Source organism: Vombatus ursinus, unplaced genomic scaffold (genome assembly GCF_900497805.2).
Source record: "Vombatus ursinus unplaced genomic scaffold, bare-nosed wombat genome assembly UNPS02005459.1, whole genome shotgun sequence".
NCBI classification, from domain to species: Eukaryota; Metazoa; Chordata; class Mammalia; order Diprotodontia; family Vombatidae; genus Vombatus; species Vombatus ursinus.
In genome coordinates this window covers 12,453,729-12,477,893 of record NW_020945237.1, presented here as the reverse complement: position 1 = coordinate 12,477,893, position 24,165 = coordinate 12,453,729, and the positions used below count along the sequence as shown (strand labels likewise).

At 36.2% G+C, this 24,165-nt stretch overlaps 1 protein-coding gene and 1 long non-coding RNA gene across 2 annotated transcripts in view; both read left to right on the top strand.

Annotated features, from left to right (window-relative positions):
• Positions 1 to 7,597, top strand: part of LOC114032520 — a 48,155-nt gene extending 40,558 nt beyond the window's left edge. The window contains exons 5-7 of the long non-coding RNA XR_003567847.1: positions 5,438 to 5,512; positions 6,024 to 6,149; positions 7,440 to 7,597. This is a non-coding gene — a long non-coding RNA (uncharacterized LOC114032520). The remainder of the gene's footprint in view (positions 1 to 5,437; positions 5,513 to 6,023; positions 6,150 to 7,439) is intronic.
• A 7,677-nt stretch (positions 7,598 to 15,274) lies between these two features.
• The window catches only part of NEBL (nebulette), a 151,672-nt gene continuing 142,781 nt past the window's right edge, over positions 15,275 to 24,165 (top strand). Inside the window, exons 1-3 of the mRNA XM_027847840.1 lie at positions 15,275 to 15,288; positions 19,132 to 19,229; positions 19,354 to 19,425. Of these exons, the coding sequence (XP_027703641.1) occupies positions 15,285 to 15,288; positions 19,132 to 19,229; positions 19,354 to 19,425 (174 nt within the window). The 5' untranslated portion in view covers positions 15,275 to 15,284. The remainder of the gene's footprint in view (positions 15,289 to 19,131; positions 19,230 to 19,353; positions 19,426 to 24,165) is intronic.

Below are 24,165 nucleotides of genomic sequence, written 5' to 3'. Positions count from 1 at the left end.
CAGGTTTTGGAGGTGTTTCAAAAGAAAAACTGATCCAGTACATCATTTATAGAGTCAGAAAAGGTGGGGAGGGCTCATCATGGCTCTGAATTTCCATTCTTTCACCGTTGATTCATGTCAAAAAATGCATGAGTGACCCTAGATCTTTGAAGGCTGAATGAGGTTCACGCAAAGTTCCATTGTCTCTTTCTCTTTGTAGATCCGTAGAAACCTGGATAATGAGATGATTATTTGGATCAAAAGAGACCTGAATTGAGAGTTAAGATCTGGGTTCTAGTCTAAGTCCTGCCAATGTCAGCTGGGTAAATTGGGCCAAGCTATTTAGACCCTATAAGTTTTAGCATCTTCATTTATAAAACAAGGGGGATGGACTGGAATGATATCTATGATTCCTTCCAGTTTTAAAATCTTGTTATCTTAGAATTAAATGATCTGTAAGGTCCCCTCCCAACTTATAATTCTGTTTTTTTTTTTTTCTAAATGACCCAGCCTATCTCACTCACTTATCTGGCTCAGGCAGGTGTTTGTCTATCTCTCCCTCTGTCTTTCTACCCATCTTTCTGTCTGTCTATTACCAGGATTGGGAAGCAGGTTATGGAGAAAACAAAATGGAGATGAATTCTCAAGTATTCACAAGTGGCCTCAATTTTTTGCCTTGACTTGCCGTGTGTAGGTACAACTTCTGTCTGTGATAAAGACCTACTGAAAACATATAGATCAAGAAACTGACAACTTAATCATCGCCTTACTACTTAGATCCCTAACACATTTTGACGTGAGCAAACTCATAATTATATTGACCAAGATGATTTATACTTCCAAGTGCTTAGTTGAACTTATTGGGTGAGTGGTCTTTGCATTCATTTAGTTCCTGAGACAAGCACTCTATGTCTTATTGAGGCTTCCACTTCATTTAGCAGTGGTGTCTTTGACCAGGTGGGAAATAGGAATTTTCTTTTTTTTTTCCAATAATATACATGCTTATGATGAAGAAGATGTTTTTAGTTTATTCTGGAATTTCACCATATGGGACCCCACTTTTTAAAACAAGAATGATGTATGAAAATGAAAGCAAAATCCCTATTATAGTACAACTTATTCTTACATGGATTCAGATGTGTCCTGCCTCAAATCATATCTCCTAAACATAACTACTATGCATTATAAAAACCCAATGTAAAAAGTCTGCTTATGGTGTGGTATTGAAGTCCATCATCATTTTAAAATTAACATACTTATCATCAGCAAACTTTTTACATCAGATTTTTGCAAAGAACTACCATCACTGGGCAAATGAGATATGGTGTTCATCACTGTGCACATGTTAACCGATTTGATTTTCGTAACACTCTTGTGAAGATAAGCGATGGCAATATTGTTATCCCTGCTTATAGATGTGGAGACTGAGGCTTAGGGGAGTGCTCAAGGTTGTTATAGAGATAGCAAGTGGAAGTCAAGTCCACTTCTTTCCCACCCACTTGGTACTACTTAGCAGTTGCCCCTTGTGCTGGGATTATGAAAGAATTCCGTTGAACATTGGTGTATGTGTGTGTGTGTGTATATGTGCATATATATGCACACGTACACACACATATGTGTATATGTACATATACGCACACATGTATACACATATATGTATATGTACATATATACATAAGCATACGTATATATACATACATATATGCATGTGTATATATACACATACATATATATACACACATATGTCATGTAGTCTTACAAAAGTGTTTAGCTTTGATATTAAGTGATGAAATTTCTAAATATTCAGATATGTCACTTAAGAGAAGATGAGAAGCTTGCTAATCAAAGTATAACATTGCTGCACTTAGGAAAAGTGAAGAGATCATCAAAACCGTGAAATATTCTGGTCAAAGCAGAAGAATCTTGTGCAGTTTTCTTATTTGGAAAGATTTCAGAAATCTTGTCACTGAAGATGAGCTCTTTCTATTGCATAGAATTTGTCCTTTTACAAGTATTTCTATGTTTTGAGTTTGTGCTGTATTTAATTGGCAGTCAGCTAGACTTTTATATAAATGCATTAAGGATCATTAAGGAGATGGGAAGCTGTTTTAGTAAACTTACTACCCATTCTCCCACATCAACACATTTGAATAACTTGTTTAAGATGAGATCAAACATCTGAGATATTTTTCTTAAGTTCAGACCTGATAGCTTTTAATGATTTATGCTGCTGTTAGTGACATAAGGGATTATCAAAAGAAATCAAATGATAAGCATGGAGTTTAAAAGCACTTAACCAAAAGCTTCCTTGAAAATGCATGGAAAGAGCTCATTTCCACATAGCACTTCAAGGTTTCTGAAGTGCTATACATTCACGTGTTATTTCCTTTGAGTTTCATAATAACCCTACAGAGATCGGAGTAGATGTGGGGAGGGTGGTCCACAGGATGTTCCAAAAATTTCATTGTACAGTTACCTCTTCTGCATCGCAGTGGTTAGGGGCATAGTGCCCCTCTGATCTGGAAAATCTGTGTAAAAATTTTTGGCCCTCCCTTTGTAACAGAGAAGTCTGAATTTTTTTCTTTTATGGGGTGTTTACTTATTGTAAAATTTGGGTTGATGTTATACAATATTATACATATATTTTAAGCATTTCTAAGTTTCTAAACTTTTTCTGTGTCTTCTGCTGGCCTTTGTATGTAACCTGTGGCTTCTGCAAACCCCCCCCCCCAACTTCCCATTTAATTCCCCAATTTAATTTCCCATAATATATTGTAACTGCGATGGGGAAAGTCATGATGTGGAAGGGATAACTGTAGTTTTAAGTTATTAAAGCTTAAATTAAAAAAAAAAACCTTTAAGTTTTGCTAACTCATACACCTCATACAGAGAGCTGGCTTTGGAGTCAGAAATCCTAGATTCAAAGCCCGCCTCACAGGTCCACTCACTGACCCTCTCATTGCTCTGGACCAAAGCAGAACTCCCAGATTTGTGGAACTAGATTAAAATGGGATTGGCAAACATTTAACAACCTAAATAAAAATACAACACAACACAAACAATGTTAATTTGTGGTTTTCTAGGTCACTGTGTTAGCAGGGAGTGGTCTCTATTTGAATCTGACACCACTGGTCTAGACAGCTGGCTGACTATACATTTCAGCAGAACTGCTGATCTGCGTTGTAGAAAGTGTTTCCTCATTGAGGAGTTCCTGACACGTATGAAATTATGGATTCTATTAAAAAAAAGAAAACTCTCTCAAACCTGTGAAATAGTAGAATATGTTTAATGATCTCATTTAAAAGATTGAGGATATTAAGTAGGAATTAAATTAATTAGGCATTAAAAGACTAGGGCTAGAGAGTTACTTAAGAATATGTGATATATATTGTTAGAGGAATTTAACATATTGAAGTATGAACAATACCACTCTGGTCCAGTGTATTTGACCCAAAGAGATTAGTACCACAGCTAATGTATCTGGTCTTTTGCTTTTTGCTTAACCAATAGAATATAGTGTAAATATAGATATCTAAGTAAACTATGTATATGCAAAAATTTGAGTTTATAAAAATGACAAATTATGGACCGATTACTTGTTTTACCAAAGGAATCTACACTTTACAAGAAATTCCGTCAGAGAATGTTTTCAAATAGGAGATTTCAATTCATTGTGTACTGCTCCCCAAAGGCAGTGATTTTTGTCTTTGTGTGCTTAGGGCCTTGCACATAGTAGTCACTTAAAAAGTGTTTGCTTGTTTGAATTGAAATGAGTTCCCCAATCATCTATGTGATTTGATTTACAAAAATATACATAAGCCCTTTTAGCAACACATTTATTGTTTCGAGTGAGGTACGCATGAACATTAGAGAATAAATTTTATTATGCCACCACTATCGTTATGGAAGCATAAAGACAGCATATAGCATTTCCCTTACAAAAGAGAGTTTTTCTAAGGCTTACATTTCTTAGACTTAGCCATTCCTTGCTCTTGTATTCTGACAAACCATTTCATTCCGTGCTCTGGACCAAATAGGGAAGGGCTTCTAGGTTTCTCTTCTAAGTTACAATCATCAAGGCCATTATAAGTTTATGAAGTTCATGGAGTATTGGGTATGGCACACGCTATTGGAATGGACCTATTTTTGATTGTTACAGTGTTAATCTTTCATGTATTGAAAGCCATTAATGAAGCTTCCTTTCCAGCCTTGTGTAAGCAGCTCTCAAATGGAACAGATTCTTTGGATGCCAAGGCTGTCTATGGAGAAAGGGCAGCTGTATTTAGACCCAATGAACTTCACGCCTTGTATCATTCTTCATTCCATTCCATTTGTATCATTTACTATGCATTATCTACTGTGCATGTGGGTGTGAATTCAGGCTTTCACAACAATGTTAATGGAAACTTGATTAGTACAGGATACATTCAACACTCAGAAATGTTGCCTCTGTATTCCTTTTTTTTTTTTTTTGGTATTGACTGGAATAATTTCTAGAACTCGTGAATAAAACATGAAATAGTGTCAGAGTAATTCTATAAACATTAAATAGTTGATTTGAAAACAGAGTATATTTATTTTTCACAGGTTGTTCTAAATGCTACATAATGTCTTTATATATTTAATATTAGATGTATATGTTTAATTTTTATTGCTAATTACAAATATTTCATCAACAAATTTATTAAGACAAGTAGGTCCTCAAAATACATTTTGGAGGGGGCTTGACTTGGGATCCTTTTCATGCTTTCTTTATGGACTTCTCTAACTTTGGCTTTTGTATCTCTGGTAGTTTTGTGAAATATAATGTGTACCTCTGTTGTTTCTAGGCCAAGATGATTGCCATTAATCTTTAAATTGCATTAAATAGCTGTTAGTAACCACGATTCTTTTTCAGCTAGAAATATGAAAAGGGTGATCATGGAACACATTTAATAATATTACCACTAGACAAAATTATAAACGATTTGAGAACATCCCAAGTAATCTACAAATAACAAAATAAAGTCTCATGAGGCAGATCTTGAGCTATTTATGCACATGGGATTTAGGAAATTTGGAATTGGGTCTCACATCTGCTACCTTTTAGCCTTAGGGTCTTGGGCAAGTAACTTAACTTCTCTGTGAATTGGTTTCCACAGCCTGGAGATGATAATAGTTAGACTACGTGCCGCATTGGTTTGTTGTGAGGAAAGTGCTCGGGAAACCTTAAAGAACTATGTATTTATTTATAAGCCATAATAGACATATTCATTGTTAGAAGCAGGCACGATTCAGGCTGTATGCTGTTCAAGGTCAATTTTGGAATGAAATGAGACCCTAGCAGATTATCCAACAGGTTAAAAAAAAAGATCTCTTTAGCCATAGCATAGAAGAGATATTGAGCACAATACACAAGAATTTAGTTTGGGCAGATTTTTGTTTGTCTTTATCTTCATGTGGTCTCCTTATGCCCTAGTCAGCAGGGAAGAGTATGGTGCCTCTCAAGGACTTGGGACATCCACTATGTCTGAAGGGCCCTGACTCTATGAGGGTGAGTCTTTTTTAATGGCGTTATTGTGACCCATAAGCTATGTCAATAGAGATAGAAGTTACCAGGAAGTTTCATCAAGGGAGCCACAGCTCAAACCTTAGTTTTCTAAGCTAATCAGCTTTTAGGGATTATTTTGTTGTCCTTTGGGGAAAAACTAGCCTGATCTTTATGGGGGGTGGGTGAGGGAATCCTGGTAGATAGTGGTTTTATTAAACTCATCATCAGTCATAATCATCAGTCATCCTTTTTTCTTTTGTATCCTTTTCCTTATTGCTTTTTAAAGATTTATTGTAGTGTAATGAATATTGACTAACTCCAATAAATACTTAAATAGGCATTGTCTTTCATGAGAGATTGTACATTTACAGGGGAAAATAACATGTTGATAGAAAACTTTCATGTCATTGATTACCCTTTTATTTGATGGATTTATGTGTGTTGTGTGTGTGTGTGTGTGTGTGTGTGTATGTATCTTAAAGCAAACCCACCATAGGTATCATTTTTTTTCCAGTTATGTTCAAGGGGATTTCACAAGACATAGGAGCTTTGCAGTAGAAATGGCAGCACTCCCAAAATGAGACATGCCTTCCTTTGACTCTTCAGTGTCCTTCTGATTGGTATCTCATAACATACAGAGGTAAGAGTACTCTGAGGATTTCATTTTCATGAAAACTTGTAATTTCTTTAAATGAATGATTTATCGTTGTAATAAAATCTCATAAGTTTTTATGCTCTTGAATGTGACAGACTTGCCTAATGACAAAACAGTAGCATCTAGCAAAGGTGGTGCATCCTGTGTTTTATATCTGGTGCCCTTTGGATGTAATAGCACCATCCATAGAGGTCACCTCCCCAATTATACTTCCTTTTCTTAAGGGAGCTGCATCCAAATGGGAATATTTCATTGAAGACTGCTTCCCATATATTCCCTCTCATTAGTGACACAAGATAGAAATCTAAAAGGCAACTTGGATAATGTGAATGTTTTAAAAAGTAATTGAATACATTATTTATGTCATTTGAACTTAAAATATATTTCCACTCAGATGATTTTGGTTTAGATTCCAGATATGATGATTACATTATGCTAGTAAACATAAATATAAAACTGAGACACCAAAACAGTGGTCATAAATGTAGTTGCTTGTGTCTTAGAATTCTGAACTCATCATCATCAAGGGGCAGTATAATAAATAGAATGCTGGGTTTGGAGTTAGGAAGATCTGAGTTCAAATCCTGCCTCAAACACTTACTATGTGACCCTGCCTCAGTTTTCTCTCCTGTAAAATGGAGATCATAAGAGCACTTACCTCACAGGATTGTTATAAAGATTAAATGAGATAATATATGTAAAGCACTTAGCACAGTGTCTGATACATACTAGACATTTAATAAACACTTTTCTCTTCTTCCCCCATTATAATCATCATTATTATTATGGGAGGTATTTTTATGGCATTTTAATACAGTTATTATTATCCTCATTTACATGTAAATAAACTGAGGTTCAGAGAAATTGCATGATTAGTCCATAGCCACACAGCTAGTAGATATCAGAGACAGAATTCAAACCCAGATCTTCTTGGGTCTAAGTCTCCATTGCTTTATCCTCTACACCAGTGGTGGTGTCAAACTTGAATAAAAATGGAGCTATTAAACTATACATAAGGATCCTTCTGGGTGCATACCAACTTAGAAAACCACTAACATTATCCATGTTTTATTGTGTTTGTATTTATTTTGTTAAATTGTTCCCATTTAAATGTTAATTTGATTCTGGCTGCACTTCAAGCATGTTGCCTATGGTTCGTGACTCATGTTTGACACTTCTGCCCTACATTACAGTGCTATGGTGCTCTTCATCCTCCCCTTCCTCTTCATACTTATCAGATATTTAAGTCTTTATTTCTTTGCTGTATTGTTCTAGGTGATATACAGATTAATATTCTGGATTTCAAAGTATCCAGAGACAAGTGCCGTGGATGTATGCCATAATCTTAGAGGTGGGCTTCTAAAGCAATCACAACATCATGTGCAGAGTCAAGAGCATTTTAGAGAAATGCCTGAGGGAGGCAAGCCTATATTTTACAGGTAAACTAAATCAGTGCCAGACAAGGAAAGTTCCCTTCTCAGAGAAAATACATGATGACAGAAAAAAAATTGAAGAAGATATTGTTGGTTAAATTTTGAAATAAAGGAGAAAAGCAACCAAATGTTAATATTATTAACCCTGATCAAAATTAATTTTAACCACATTCTTGTCTCCTTACACATATTACTTGTATTTATAGATTCTAATATAATGCTGTTTTAACTTAATTTTAGATTCCAGAAGACCTAGTGAAAGAACCAAAATGTAAATTAGAATCATACATTAGCAAAAGCTGGAAGGGACAGGTATGATTGTCCAGTCGACTGACCTCACATATTTTGCCAGTCAGAAAGAAGAATCCCAAATAATGCGCTACCAAAAGTCATAGACTTTATAAAGCGACAGAGCTGGGATGAAAACTGAATATTTCTTAAGCAAAACCTGAACATTTTTGCTCAGAGGTTAGATGGAAACAGTTTTTAATCAGAGAAAAAAAATGAGACAATAAGAGATTGAGTCATGAGAGGAAGGAGGCCAGTTCTATAATGAAAAAAAATATGGAATACTTCTTGGATGTCATTGTTAATTGTTGTGAGAATATTGTCACAAGTACCGGAATAAAGACAATAATGCTTCTGTCATTTTAATCTAATTTGGATATTTGTCTTCTACCTGACTTGCAGGAAAGAGACATTTTTTTTTCCCCACAAAAATGACAGGAGTAAGACTCAGGAAGAAACTGACTAAAGAGCACTTATGAACATAAACTGTAGCATTTCCCTCCTTCTAAAGCATGGCAGAGGCATGATAGTAAAAGGGAACCCTAGGGAGTCTATTAACAATTTAGCATTTACAGTTCACCCAGGAGTGTTAATTTCATTTACCAAAGAGGAGAGAAATGATGTTCATTACAATTATAAACTTGTAATTTTAAGAATGTAGAGGTGTGAAATTTATCATATTATCAACATTTTAAAATATAAAATGCAAATATGGTAGTAGAGTAATTAGAGGTTTAGGTTTTACATGGATCTTCTGCAAAGTTTCTACCATTGAAAGTTAAATATGGGAACAGTTCTTTCACAAGGTATAAGGCACAGTATGGTTACAAAGTGAATTATAGGTATTATTTCCTTCAGTCCCTTCACTATTTCTGTGAAGTAGGTGGCACAGTTATTATTGTTCACATTTTAACAGATTAGAAGTTGATACCCAATGAAGTTAAGTGATATGACCAAGGTCACATGAATGATAAATGGTACAGTGAAGATTCAAAGTCAGTTTTTCTGATCATGCCCAGAGCTCTTCTGTATTGTGATGCCTCTATTTTTTGTAGTTACTTCAACTGGTCACTGGTGGATAGGGATGAGAGCAGAGGACTGGACAGGAGGAGATTAAAGGGAACAGAGCAGGAAAAGACCACAGTCCCCAAAGCCCAAAGGCATTTCTCAAGGAAATTGGGTTCAAAGACCTGGATGCTTTTTTCCAATAGGTTATTTGCATGCCATCCCTCCTCTCCCCCCCCCCCCCGACTTTAGGCTTCCACTCCTCTCTATGAACTACTGTTTGTTCCAAGGTCTGGTTATTAATGTAATCTATGGGGTAGGGAGTGTTTCACATGAGGCTCTATATCCCCAGCACTTAGCACTGTGTCTAGCATACAGTAAATGCTTCAATAATGTTTCTTGAAAATTGTAAAATCATGTCCACATGGATCCTACAGGGAAGGCTGGCTCAATTCTGACCTTGAGTATAACAGAGATGTTCTGAGGATTGGTGGCATAGCTTAGTAAGGCTTGGAACTCTCCACCTTCCTCAAATCATTTTGCTTTCTTTTGAATTGGGCTATCTACCTCCATCATGTGATTTTATTAGAGTCATCATTTCTTTCCCTCATCAAAACACTCCCTCCCCTCTCCTCATCTTCACTTGCTATAATCCTTCTCTTCTTTGAAGGTTCATTTCCAGTGCCTTCTTCTCAGTAAAATCTTCCATGACCTTTTCATTTTCCCCTTTCCCCAAGTTGTTTAGGCTCTCTCTTTGAATGTGTTAGAAGTACTTTCTCTGGCTCTCTTTTTTGTGGTTGCACCTGGTATTGTAACATATATATATCTGTGTACATACTGTGTCCTCACTAGTAGAATGTAAGCCCCTTCAGAGCAGTGACTGCCATTTGTTATCTTTTCATCATTAGTACCTGGCACAGTGCCTTGTATATGGTGTGTGCTTAATGGATGCTTATTCAATGACTAGTAAAACAAAACTTACTTTCACAAGGGGCTTTAATATATACAAAGCATTTTACATATGTTATCCTATTTGATAAGTACTAGAAGTACTATATCTATAAACTTGCTTATTGTACAGACGAAGAAATTGAGTCTCAGAGAAGTTAAGTGATTTGCCCGAGGGTACACGTTTAAGTATTGGAGGTAAAATTCAAGCCTAAGTGTCTTGATTTTGAGTTTGTTGTCCTTACCACCATACCTCCCTGAGATATAAGTAAATACATCAGTATTTATCCAGTTTTGTAATAGTGACTATTCTGATATGATGGCTCTTTTTAAATGCATTCTACTCCTCCTAGAGGCTTTTTTTCCCGTTGTTTCATTATTACTTTAGTGTTTTATAATTTTTACAGTTATAATTTCTACATTTTGATATACAAATTTTAATTCTTTTTATCTCTCCTGGAAATTTAATAAAGTTACCACCTCCAATTTCCCTGCTATTCATCAGACTATTTATTTCACTGTTTTCATAAATGATCTGAGCAATGGGAAATATGAAGGGGTTAAAGAATTGCCAGGATTGATCAAGCCTGCTCTTTTTCTGACTCTTGAGATGGTGTTGACAGCCAAATGATGAGTTTCTTCAATAAATCCACTCTCATAGTCAAGTCTTTCCAGATGTGAGAAGTAATTAAGACTCTGCATTTATTGAGGCTTTGTGTACTTTCTGAAAAGAAATTGGCAGCTGTGATGAATTAGCTACATATATAGCATATATGTACATATTGCATATAATGTATGTGCATATGTACGACACATAAAGCATATGCTATATATATATATAAAACGGAAAACATGTATAATCTATAAAACAGATACATATGATACAACAAACTGAAAACCAAAAGCTAATTCCTATAATAATTATATATCACCAGTGAAGAGGCTGGACTTTATGCATTTTATTTTGTACCTTTTCAAAGGAATGTTTAAGTGAAGGGGAAATAATTTTTAAAAATACTAAATGTATAACTTAAAATTTTTCTGACTCTAATTCCCAAAGGTACTTTTGGTGATAAATTTGTTTTATTCTCTCATTCCTTCTTTTAGTTATTGCCTTCATCTTAGTCACTCATTTTGGGACTTCCAATGAGGAGTAACTTAGGATTGATGGAATGATAGTAGTATCAGCTTTAATGTTATTAAAGTGTAGCTAACATTGCAGATAGTTAGCACATTAATAAACCAGAATTGTCTCTTCTGACTAGGAATAATAATGTTCCAGTATAGATACATAATATGACCTCTTCTTTCATTGAAATTAATGGGTAAAGAGCAGAACTCCAAAAGACTCATGATGAAAAGTGCTGTCCACCTCTACACAGAGTACTGATAGACTCAGACAGCAGATTGATGCATTTTTATATTTTTAAATTTTTTCTTGCTTCCTTGCCCCCTCCAGAATATAGACAGAGCAGAAATGTTTTATAGGACTTCATGTGATTAATGGGTATCTTGTTCCTGACCATCTCAATGGATTGAAGAGGGGATGAAAGGAGGGAGAAAATTTGTAACTGTAAATAAAAATAAAAAATTGTAAAAATAAAGAAAATAGTAAAGAAGACAAAAAGAAAAGAAATGAGTGGATAAGGGAGGACATACTCTTGTTTTTTTTTGTACCAGATAGGATTCACTTTAAAAATTCTATTTAGAACCATTGTATAAAATGTCTTCTATTGTGTATTCTTTTGGATTAGAACTTAAGCAGTTATAGTAATAATAATAATAATAGCTTATATTTATATAACACTTTAAAGTTTGCAAACACTTTGCATATTATTTCTTTTGATCTTTACAACTACTTTATTAAATTGTTATCTTCATTTTACAGATGAGGAAAGTGAAGCTGAGAGGTTAAGTGATTTGCTCACAGACACACAGCTAGTAAGTATCTGAGGGAAAATTCAGACTCGGGTCTTCTTGACTACAAGTACAATGTTCCATTTACTATGTTAAGAATCAGACTATTGATGAAAAAATATTATCCCCTAGGTTTATGCCAGAGGATATGGATATTTGTCAGTTTTATGGAAGAACACACATACATGTACACACACACACACACACACACACACACACACACACACACCTACACCTGGTATTGCAAAAGTTTTCTTGCAGTACAAGCTTTAATAATCTTGTTTAAAAAAATGGAGAACACCATTTGCAATTATATCTTAGTAACAAAGGTCATATCAGACATTAATTACAGGTGGTTACAAAGTGTAGTAGAGAGAGCACCAGTCTTGGAGTCAGGAAAACTTGAGTTTAAATATGCCACTTCCTAGTTGTGTGACTCTGGGCAAGTCACTTAACCTTTCTCAGCCTCAGTTTCTTCATCTGTAAAACAAAGATCATAATAGTAGCTCCCTCCCAGGGTTGTTGAATCAAATAAGATAGCATATATAAAGTGCTTTGAAAATCTTAAATCGATATATCAATGTTAGCTATCATTAGTAATGCTTTACGTAAATCCTTGAAGAACTGTGTAAATACTAATTATGTCTATTATTGTTCAAGCTACCTTCTCTATGTTCAGCTTGGTTTCTTCCTATCAAAGTGATGATAAAAGGCCCAGGAGGACAGAGGTTTGATGAATGCAGCTTTCAGAAGTAAATTAGACAGCTATTAACTGGGGTTCTTTTTCAAAAGAAGACATTTTGAACTATCATTTCTACATTTCTCTTCCTAAGAAACCATTTAAAAGAATCGTTGCCTAGCAAAGTCCTCTTTCAGAAAAATGTCCGAATATAGGCGAATATGTGAGGTGAAGGTAAAATAAGCAATTGTTATGCCGTTGAAAATGATGATCCCTTTGGAAAAGGAGGAGAAAGAAGATACAGACAGCCAGCCAGATAGAAGAGATAGGGAGGAGACAGAAAGACAGAGCAGAGACAAAGAGAGGAAAAAAGAAGAGAGGAGAAGGGGGAAGGAGGGAGGAAAGGCGGAAAGACAGGGAGAGGGAGGAGAGGGACAGAGAGACAAAAGAAAGACAGGAGGGAAGAAGAGGGAGAGGGAGAGGGAGAAGAGAGACAGCAGAGAAAGGAGAGGGGGAGAGAGAGGAGTGAGACAGAGGAGGGAGAGAGAGAAGGGGGAAGAGAGGACGTAGGGGGAGAAAGGAGAGAGAGAGAGAGAGAGAGAGATATGGAGGGGGGGAGGGGGAGAGATAGAATTCTTTCAGATGACACACTGAGTGAGTGCTTAACAAAGTTCCAAATCCCCAGATGGTGCTCCAAAAATGTGAGTTGATGATGATGATGGTGGTGGTAAACAACTGGCTTAATTTGCATCTGCTTGCCATGTTTGAAGCTAGTAATTTAGAGTCAGTGTTTTTCATGAAAAAAATGCAGCTATTTCAATCTTTCAAATTGTATTAACCTATTTTATCTATACGAGTTTTTACCAAACTCAGAACTTGGTCCCTAGCTCCTTCCTTGTTTATCATGTTGGAGAGAGGAGGGGATAATATCTATTACACATATACTAAATTATATGTATATATGTACACACAAACATATATACAAATGTATATATCACAATACATTTTATCTCATATATAGCTACATATTTATGTAGAGAGACATGTATATGTATGTGAAAGGTGGGGACAAAAAGGATACTGAGTAGTAAATATTGTTCAAAAATCCAGAGATGCTTATACCATGTAATCCTAATAGCACTGGAGACAGACAAGCAGTCCCTGACTCATTGCTGTAGTCCAGCTGTGTTTCTTTGGGCAGGTGATTTGAATTACCCATGTGACTGGGCAGTTGCTATGGAAATACAAATGCTTACATATAAACAGCAAACCTAAAAAAGATTAGAGGCTTGCTTATCATTAGTGTCTAAATGTTTCTGATTTTAAGGTAAAAATAATTGGAAACTTCTCTTGCCTTGTGGGAAAGAGGGTGGGGTGGAAGACTGATTACATTATATTACCCTTTTCTTCATCATCTGTGCCTATTTGTACAGTTACTAGTAAATCTTTTATTGGGGAATTAATGTCCTACATTGGGATGGTATTTTAATTTTTTTTTAAAGGTATTTATTAACTCTTAAAAAATTCATATGACACAGACAAATATTGCCATTTTATAAAATGGAAAAACTGAGTATGATTTGCTTTAGGAAAGGTCAAATGGTACAAAAATAATTTGCCCAAACTCACCTGGGTACTGGATACTGAGGTCCTTCCCATTAGACCTCAGTGTTTAGGTCCTTAGCAGTACCTCTATTTCTGCAGGAATAAAATTACCAAAATAAATTTTTGAAAAAAAAAATCTCACAACGTGAATGAAAATCCTCAATAAGTAAAAGAGATTAGGAAAAATCTAGCAAGGTTACTCCCCTCTTGGGGAATGTCAACTTAGAAAATGTGTATCACATTATAATGTTGAACTCTTTTTTAAAAAATGGAGAAAAAAACAAATTTGAGAGGAAATTCTGAAATAAGATAATTATCCATGGAGAATACTCTCTTCTTATTTCTTGAAACAGATCTTTGGAGTGTTGGCAAGGGAGCTGTGCTGCGACATATCACGTCATGTTCTTTTTTCCCCCTTTTAGAGGGACATTGATCAGAATTGTGTAAGAATTTTTATTGAAAAGAGGGATGTAACTGTCTTAAATCACAAGTAACTGTGGCTTTAAGTTGTCAAATTCCGTGTAAACAGGTCAATCTAGTAAGGTTTTATTTGTGAACTAGTGACAATGAATTTCTCCAAGATAATCTCCTTGCTTCTAAGAACCTGTGAAATCAGATTTTGACATGAGGCAACCTGGCTTTGTATAGAGAGTGTGAGATTTGTTTAAAAAATCTGAGTTCTAATGGTGGTTCTGCCACTGTATTAGTCACATTACCCGCCCCCCTCCTTTACTTCTCTCTGAATGAAAGGATTAAACCAGGTGACCTCAAAAGGTGCTGTCTGTATCTTAGACTATTTCTGGTACATATTTTAAAAAGAAAGAGCCTAGGTTTTTCAGGTCATGATTCTTAATTTCTTGTGCTTTTTAGAAGCATGGTGGATACTCAGTAAGAATTTATTGATTGATGGGCCTTCTGTTCCAATTAATTCATTATGTCAAATATTAGAAATATAAAAAAAAAAACTGTCCTCCTTGAATGCAGAAGGACATCGTGTAGTTTGTATAATAGGATTTCTCCTCACCATATTGGTTACAAATGGTATAGTACCATAAAACATTGAATTACACCTCTCAGAATTTTGGAGTGGCTCTCTGTCTAAACTGCTAGTCATTTGAAGGAGAAGAGGAAGTCAAAACTTTTTTCTCATCTTGGCTTCCCTCTTTCCACAGCTATTACTGATTTGTAACAGGGAGGACGGGATTATAGTGTAGAAGATGAACATTGGACTCAGATTCAAAACATATGGGTATGAAACATAGTTCTTGAGTTAAATGTGCGACTCGGGACAAGTCACAGCTTCTCTGAGTCTCAGATTTCTCATGTATAAAATGCAATTAATCATACCTGCTTTACCTCTGGGGTCATTGGATCCAATGATGTAATCTGTGCCAAGTGTTTTATAAACCTTGAAGAGCTACGTAAAGACAAACTGTTGAATAGTAAATTAGTTAGGAGCTTTGAAGGGAATGGTGAAGAAGTCACCTTTGGTGACTCCTTCACCATCTCTGATTGCTCATTTTATTTATCTGTAAATCTGGGATAGCAATACCTGTTGTTCATTACCTAACTCACAGGCTCATTGAAAGGATCAAATTAAAAAAAGTATGTGAAAACCCTTTGTAAATTATTTTATAAATGAAAGGTATTATTTCTGAGAGAGAAAGTAGAGCTAGAAATTAGGTCTTAAGACTTCAAATTCAGTGCTGTCTTCACCAGTGTTGTACTTGGCATCATCTCGATAGTAAGATGAGGGATCATTTTGTGAAATAAAATCCTTTTCTAGTAGTGTATCTGGCAAAGGTACACGAAACTCTGTAACTACTAAACTGAAACTATTATTCTTTGGAGTTCACCAGTTTTCAAGTACTTGGCACAGCAATCATAGATTTAGATTGTAGAGATTATTTAGCCCATTTCCTTCATCTTACAGATGAGGAAACTGAGGCTTACTGAGGTAAAGTGACATGAACAAAGTTATATGAGACAGTAAAGTAGCAGAGATAGGATTTGTATCCAAGTCCCTTAAATTCAAACCTGTTTTTCTTCCTTGAGCACCTTCCATTGGCAGGGGTTCACATAGCGTTTTTTCAACCTTTTGCCTGGTTTATTCCAGTAACATCAACTGATCTTTGCACCTGCATTCTCTTGTTTCATCCCAACTTGTGCTCTGGTTTAAGAGATATCGTTCTAATACTCAGTTCTGATTATTTTATTCCCATATTTGAAATCTTCGGATGCCTCCTTGTCTTTCCAAACCTTGCCTCCCAAATAAAGTCCAACCTGACATTTAAAGCATTTTGGGATGTTCCTCCATCATGCCTTTTCCAGTCTTACCTGACTCTCTTCCTGTCTACATAGTCTAATCTTTTGCCAAACTGGACTTCTTGATGTATGTCCCATGCTTTCCCACTGCCATGATTTTTGTCATCCTATTGATTACCTGTCTCTATAATATCCTCTCATCTCACCTGTTGAGATGCTCCTGTGCATCACAGAAGGGTAAGCTCTGTGCTATCCTGTGTCCATAGGGATCAGAGGAGCAGCTCTGACTCTGACAGTTATGTTGTTGAGGAAACAAAGAGAATAATTTCTGTCATTGTATACTGCTTTGTTCATGCCATTCAAAAATATTCACATATTAACCAGTTAACCAGTATTTGCCAACATAAAAGTATAATCAAGTATTAACCAATTACTTCACCTAAGGTATTTTATTTCTCTTCTTTTTTTCTTTTCTTGGTCTTTCCCTCTACTTTCTATATTCTATTCTTTTTGCCTTTCCCCTTCAACCCTTCTTCCCATTCCCTTCCCTCCTGCAAGACACTGGGATCTCATCTCAAAATGCAACATAACATGGAACTAAAGTAATGTGGGATTTTTCTTTTGTATTTAATTCAGTACGTTTTATAACAATCACTGGCAGATAGAAATTTTGAAGTTTTAAAGTCTTTTTTTATTGGAACCTTACAGCACCTCTGTGAAGAAGGTAGTATAGCTATCATTGCTGCCATTTTACAGCAAAGGATATTAAAGCTTCCAAAGGGTAAGTGACTTACCTATGGTCATATAACCAGTAAAGGTCAAAAGCTGGTTCTGAACCCAGGTCTTCTGACTCCAAGTTTAGTATTCCACTGACTATGCCAATCTGCCTGACAGTCTTCCCATCTTTTCTTCTCTTAGATTTAGAAGTGAGTAAACTGAATATTATTTATTAAGAAAATCTTAAGTTGTATTTTGGTTTTGACTCTCAATTTTTCTTTTCTGCTGTCAGTGATTGAAGAAAGAGTAAGGCATTTGGAATTTTTATATATACCAGATTGAATTTCTTTCTCTCTCTATCTTCCTCCCTCTCTTTCTCCCTCCCTCCCTCCCTCCCTTCCTCCCTTCCTCCCTCCCTTCCTTCCTTCCTTCCTTCCTCCCTTCCTCCCTTCCTCCCTCCCTTCCTCCCTCCCTCCCTTCCTTCCTTCCTTCCTTCCTTCCTTCTTTCCTCCCTTCCTCCCTTCCTCCCTCCCTTCCTCCCTCCCTTCCTCCCTTCCTCCCTTCCTCAAACTGAAACCACAGTGGTATGGTAGAAGAAGCAATGGATTCCAATTCTAGCTTTCCCATTAAGCAATTTAGTAATTAAGCAATTTATGTAAGAATGAGCAGACTTAGACTCTGGTCTTAATTCTGCCACTAACTAGGATCATAAATTTGAACAGGTCATTACCTCTCTTTCAGCCTCAGTTTCTCCATCTATAAAAGTGGCAAAGCTACTAAATGATCTCAAAAATCATTAATTATTGCTTCCTCATCTGTAAAATGGGACTACTATAAATTGATACCAAAGTCCCCTCTATACATTGCTTTAATTTTGTGGTTGATGGTCTAACAAGGTAGACAGCGTATAAATATGTAAAGACAATAAGCAAGGCAAGGCAAGAATCATTCAGGCACTCAGTGGGTGCTCAGCACTGGGCAGGTGTCAGGGATACAGATACAAGCAAAAAGAAAGACAACTTCTGACCTCCAGGAGCTTATATTCTAATTAGGGAAGGCAGCACATAAAAGGGTACCTGAAAGCAGGATTGTGGGGGTGGGGCAGGGGTACCCCTGACAAGGGATGGCAGCAAAATTAGTGGAGTTAGAAACCTAGCTGGGAAAGAAGCATGACCAGTCTGGGCTTGTCTCCCAAATGACCTTGGATTATGACAGACAAATCAGATGGCTTTCTCTTCTGAAAAACATTCTGCATGGATTTTTATTTTGGGAGTAAGAATGGTGTTAGAAAAACAAATTGCTTTAACTTACCTATGGAAGCAAGTGTCCTTACACACACACACACACACACACACACACACTCCCACACACACACACACACTCCCACACACACACACACTCCCACACACCCCAACACCAACTTTACACGGCTTTAAGCAGTTTCTAAAAGTGGGCCTTTTTAGAAAATGATCTCTAGATTGTGGCTGTTAACTAGAATTCCCAAGGAGACATTCATCCCTCTTAAATTGAATTTAGTGAAAGGAGTGAAAACTTTCTAAACTCTTTCTCCCCTCCCCTCCTTCCCTTCCAGCCCCAATGTAGAAGTATGCCTGACATTTAAGGGAAAGCCTGATTTAGATAAGGTTGGAGAAGCTTCTAGATAACAGGCTTTAGGCTTTCCATATCTTAAGTGTTATAACTGGGCAGTTTTCTCATAATCTTTTAAGTACCTCTGACCCTTTCAACCTGTTAGTTTTATGAATGGTCTCTTTGTTTCCAAGAATTGAATTAGAGAGCTATAACTTAATCTGTTCATTTGAATTTCTTAACTAATTTAAAGAAAGTTGACTATAAAAGATCAGACAATTGAATTTTATAAGTTAAAAATTATTACTGCTCCTGAGGATTGTAGCTGGCAAATTGTCCATGATGCCTTTCTGTTCCCTCATGGCCAGTTGAGATAAAGGATGTCAAGTGTGAGCTAAATAAGGAAGAGGCCTTGGAAAGGTTAAACGAAGGGCAGAATAGCAGTCACTGAGATCTCCAGGAAGCTCTCGTATGTAAAAACGGTTACACTGGTAGATTTTAAAATTTTAAAGGAATTTTTCAGAAACAGCAAACATGAGAGTGCCCATCTTTGAGGATTGCAAAGATGAAAGTGAAGGAGAGAAATCTGGGGAAGAAGATACAGAAGATGAAGAAGAAAAGGTAGGTAACACTCATTTCCAAAAGTGCTTCACTGAAGAGCTGTTTTGCATTTTACAAGTTGAGTGATGTTGGATTTATTCTCCCCTTTTCTCTCTCTCCCTTTTTTTGGGGGGGGGGGTTACAGGTGTTCCTTAAACCAGTCATTGAAGACCTAAACATGGAATTGGCTAGAAAATGTACCGAGCTAATTAGCGATGTAAGTAAATGAAGCATTTTATTTGTAGCATGCATGGTATTGTATTGTAGTTTTAGAGCTTGCAATGACTTGGTAACTTTTGAGATCATTTAGTTAGCTTTGCCATTTTTACAGATGTGGAAACTGAGGCCGAAAGAGGGGTAAAGCCGTGTTCAATGTTATGATACTAGTTAGTGGCAGAATTAAGACCAGAGCCTGAGTCTGCTCATTCTTGCCTGGTATGGTTCTCTTTCTCCATGCCATCCTACAATTCTGTATGAAATAATGTACATTGAACTGTAGAATATATTTCTTTTTAAGGAATAGAATTTGTTTCATAAGTACTATATTATTTCTTTTGGGAGGAGTTTCAGCTAAGTGATGAAACTTCAGAACCAAACTTGGAGGGGAAGCATTTTGTTCAGAAGTTTGTTTGGTGCTAGTTGGTGGCCCAGAAGATTAATTCACCTCATGCTATGACATTTTCATTCTATCGTTTCACTGGAATCACTACAGAAAATCTAGAAGACACAGAGAAGACATTGCTGACCCTTGTTTACACAACACTGGAGAGTGTTGTTGCTAGAGCAGAGGGAAGATGGCACATTTCAAGTGCTTAAATGGATGTTCCTTCATTCGTTTAGAACAGAAAGAGATGACATTTCATTGTTTCATTTGTTTGGTTTGGCCAGGGTTTGGATTGATTTTTTTTTTTTTTTTGCTTGCTTTCCTTTTGTTTTTAAAATGATGAAAAGGATCAGGGCATTCTCTGCTTTTTTGTTTCTTCTCAAAAGGTCGAATATTATACATTACTTTAGAAACAACTCTTAATAGAAGGAGTTTATGTGTATGGGTTTGTACTGTTTTCTGGTATTTCAGAGAGGTCCCAAGAGTAATGGTCAATGTAGATGGGTGTTCTGAATTCCTCTTTATATCAGATTTCCTCTACTACCCAAAGCCTTGACATTTAATATTTCTTTCTCATTATGTCACTTAAACAGCCAGAAATACTATTAAAATTTTAAACTCAGAAACCCTGTAGCAAACTATATTGTGATAGAGATAGATATTATTCCTAAAACCATCCCAGTTTAATAATTGATTGTAATCTACTGATCTCCCTACTTTTGTCTTCTTCCTCTTTTATTTCATTTAATACGTTATGAAACGAGATATTTGTAAAGTGCTTGGCACAGTGACTGACATGCAGTAGATGCTATATAAATTTTAGCTATTATTATTAATATTAATTCTCATGCCAGAATAATGTTCTAGTTCAGATGATGGAACCCTCTATTAAAAATTCTTGATGGCGCTCCATTGTAGAAGACCTTAAATGACCTTTCCAGTAGCTATTTAGTCTGCTTTGTGATACAGTAATCTAGTTACTTATGCCCATTACTAGATTGTAGTCTACTTGAAGGAATGGCTACCTCATCGTTTTGCCAAAATGACCGTAAAAACATAAAAATAATCACTCTGAGTGAGAATTATAGTCTAGGCTACCCAATATGTAGAAGTGGGGCCAAAGGATTATCACATAGTAGGGCATGGTAGTCTTTCCTGATGGCAGCTTCAGGGTTTAAGTGTAGACATTCCAACATCCTAGTTTGTTGTAAGTTATGATGCCATCTATGAATTAGTCTAAATCTTTGGGAAGGTATTTGTTTTTAGTCTGTGCCACCTCCTAGAGTAATTACTTCCTTAACTTTACTTCCTGTTATATTAGGTAAGACTGCTAAGATTCAAGAGGAGGGATAGCATAGGTAGGAGACCTATAGTGGATTAGAAGTCCAAGGACTTGGGTTTGAATCCCAACTCTTCTACTAAAAACCTTTGTAGACATGGCCAAGTAATTTCAAGTCTCTGGGCCTTTGTTTCTTCTTCTAAAAAAATAGTAGGTTTAGACTGAATGGTGAGATGACATCGTATGATCCAAAGAGTCCTGAGCTTGACAACAGAAAAAGAGAGTTCCAGTCCTAGCTCTGTCCCATACTACCTGTGTGACGTTGGTTGTACATTGCTGTAGAGCTGTAAGGGACCTTATATGTTATCTTGTGGTTATTTAGTCTTTTTGAGTCATGTCTGGCTCTCCATTTGAGGTTTTCTTGGCAAAGATACTGCAGTGGTTTGACATTTCCTTCCCCAGCTCATTTGACAGATGAAGAAGAAACTGAAGCAAACACAGTTAAATGACTTATCCAGGGTCACACAGCTAGTAAGTGTCTGAGGCTGGATTTGAACTCGGATAGGTGAGTCTTCTTGACTCCAGGCCTAGCGCTCTATCCCCTGTGCCACCTAGCTACCCCAATATGTCATTTACTCCATTTTATAAATGAGGAAATTGAGTATTCAGTTTCCTCACCTCTAAAATGAAGGTATGGAACTAGAAAAGGTCTAAAGTCCCTTTCAGCTCTAGACTTGTCATCCTGTGATCCCTTCCCACCCTAAACCTCATGATTCTGATCTTCATATCACACAAATTCTGGCATCCTTGGATTTAATGAACAAGATGTTGACCCTATCCATTCCTTTCATTATTTTCCAGACACTGATGAAATTCCCTTAGCTTCTGGGTTTTCAGACTGAGCAGTCTTAATTTTCATTTTCATTCTGGTATCATAAAACCACCCTTTTTATCTCAGTCACTTTATTTGTCTTTCTCCAGATTCTGATAAACTCTGTATCTTCTTTGAAGTTTGGCAAGAAGCAATGTAGAAGAAATTATTTCACTGAAGGCGCCATCTTTAAAATCTTCCCAGATGCCAGATAGTAGTTATTATATATTAGATGAAAATCATTTGTTCATTTGTTCATATATTTGATGAATTATACACAAAACCCCAGGTGTTGTTGCACCCATACACTGTGCAAAAGTGTGTTTTTTTGGCAATACCCTTCCTAATGATGACTACCATTTTGTCAGGTTCTTTGCCTGCAGAAGCAAATCTGCTTAATATCTTCAGGGTATTGTTGACAATAACTCTCGAGTTGCTTCCCTGAGCTGTAACAGTGCAAAAATCCATCTTCTTTTAAGTATGCTCTACGTTATTTTAGAGCTTACCAATGTAGAAGCTCACTTTTCTGCTCACTCACACGTCTTTGCAAGATCATCTTGTAGTTTATCTCTATCAGACTGACATTTCAGAGCCTGGAAGGCTTCAATGGCAGTTGCTAACTTGTTAATTTCACTGTGTGTTCCTCCTTCCGCATCATTTATAAAATTGGTACTGAAAGCTGATCCTAAGACCAATTTAGGGCTCCCAAAGCTCATGGTTTGCCCTTCTTTGCACCACTCATCACATTCTATCTTATACTATCATAATCTGTCTATATCTTCTCTCCTCTAATAGATGCTATGTTCTACGTGAAGAAATATTGTAGGATTGTAACTCTAATATTAGAAGGGCTCTTAGAGGTAATCTAGTCATTTTATGGGGCAGCTAGATGGTGCAGTGGATAGAATGCCGGACCTGGAGTCCGGAAGACTCCAGAGTTCAAATTTGGCCATAGACGCTTACTAGCTGTGTAACCCTGGGCAAGTCACTTAACCCTGTTTGCCTCAGTTTCCTTGTCTGTAAAATGAGCTAGAGAAGCAAGAGGCAAACTACTCCAGTATCTTTGCCAAGAAAACCCCAAATGGGGTCACAGAGTCAGAAACAACTGAAAAATGACTGAACAACAAGTCACTTTATAGAAGAAGAATAAGAGGTCCAAAGAATGTTAAATTTCTTTTCCAGGGTCACACAAGTAGTGAGTTTTAGAGCTCACCTTTAAATTTACGTCTTCTGGTCCCAAATCTAATACATTTCCATATACTGTGCTAGGATTACATATTATTAATTCATATAGCCTCTATCATGCCCACCACAGTGTCTTATCTAAAGTTAGTGCTCAATACCTTTCTTTTTAAAAGAATGAATCACTTTAGATTAGATGGTTTCTTATGTCCCTTTAAACAAAGATTTTCTGAATTACTGTGGGGTTTCATTAGTTAAAATGCTCTTTCTCAATATGTGTCTGTTTATTGTATTTGTCAGTTTCTAATCTTATAAGGTGGCTCCGTTTAAAAAATGAATGTGGAACTGAGTCAAAGGCTTTTTTGAAAGTGAAAAAAAATTAAATACATTGTTCTCCCTTGATTCTTATTTACCTCAAGCAGATGCAAAAGATAGCTCATGCATAATTTTAACCTTATAGATACAATTTTGTCTTTGTCCCTGTAGAGCATGTTTGTGTTTCTTATATATCCAGCTATCCTATCCTTTATTCTAGAACTTCACGAGTTTATCTGATATCCTCATTTTTCTGGAGTTACCAGCAGACGTTCTGGAAGCCTTTTATGAATGAGAGTCCATAGACATTGACCACTTGCAATTATAAACTAACAGTTCTGTCTTCACTTTTCTTCAAAATCCTCTGATGTGTTATACATGAGATAGGAAGACATAAAGGACTAGGAATCTGTATTGATGGATTGGGTGATCATACTAATAAAATGATTGATCCATTAACTTATTCCATCGAATCCAAGTAATTTATTTACATATAGTTTATAAGCAAGGTCTTGAACATCCTGAACATCTTCTGCTATTCATACATTTATTATTTCTGAATTGTTTACCAACACTTAAAAAAAGGCAATAAAAAATTTCCAAGCACTTCCTCCATAAAGATTAGAACAAAAAATTAATTTAGTTTTAGCATTATTTTTCGTTCATTTATGATTGAATATTTTGAGTGGCCATGTCAAATGGTCCC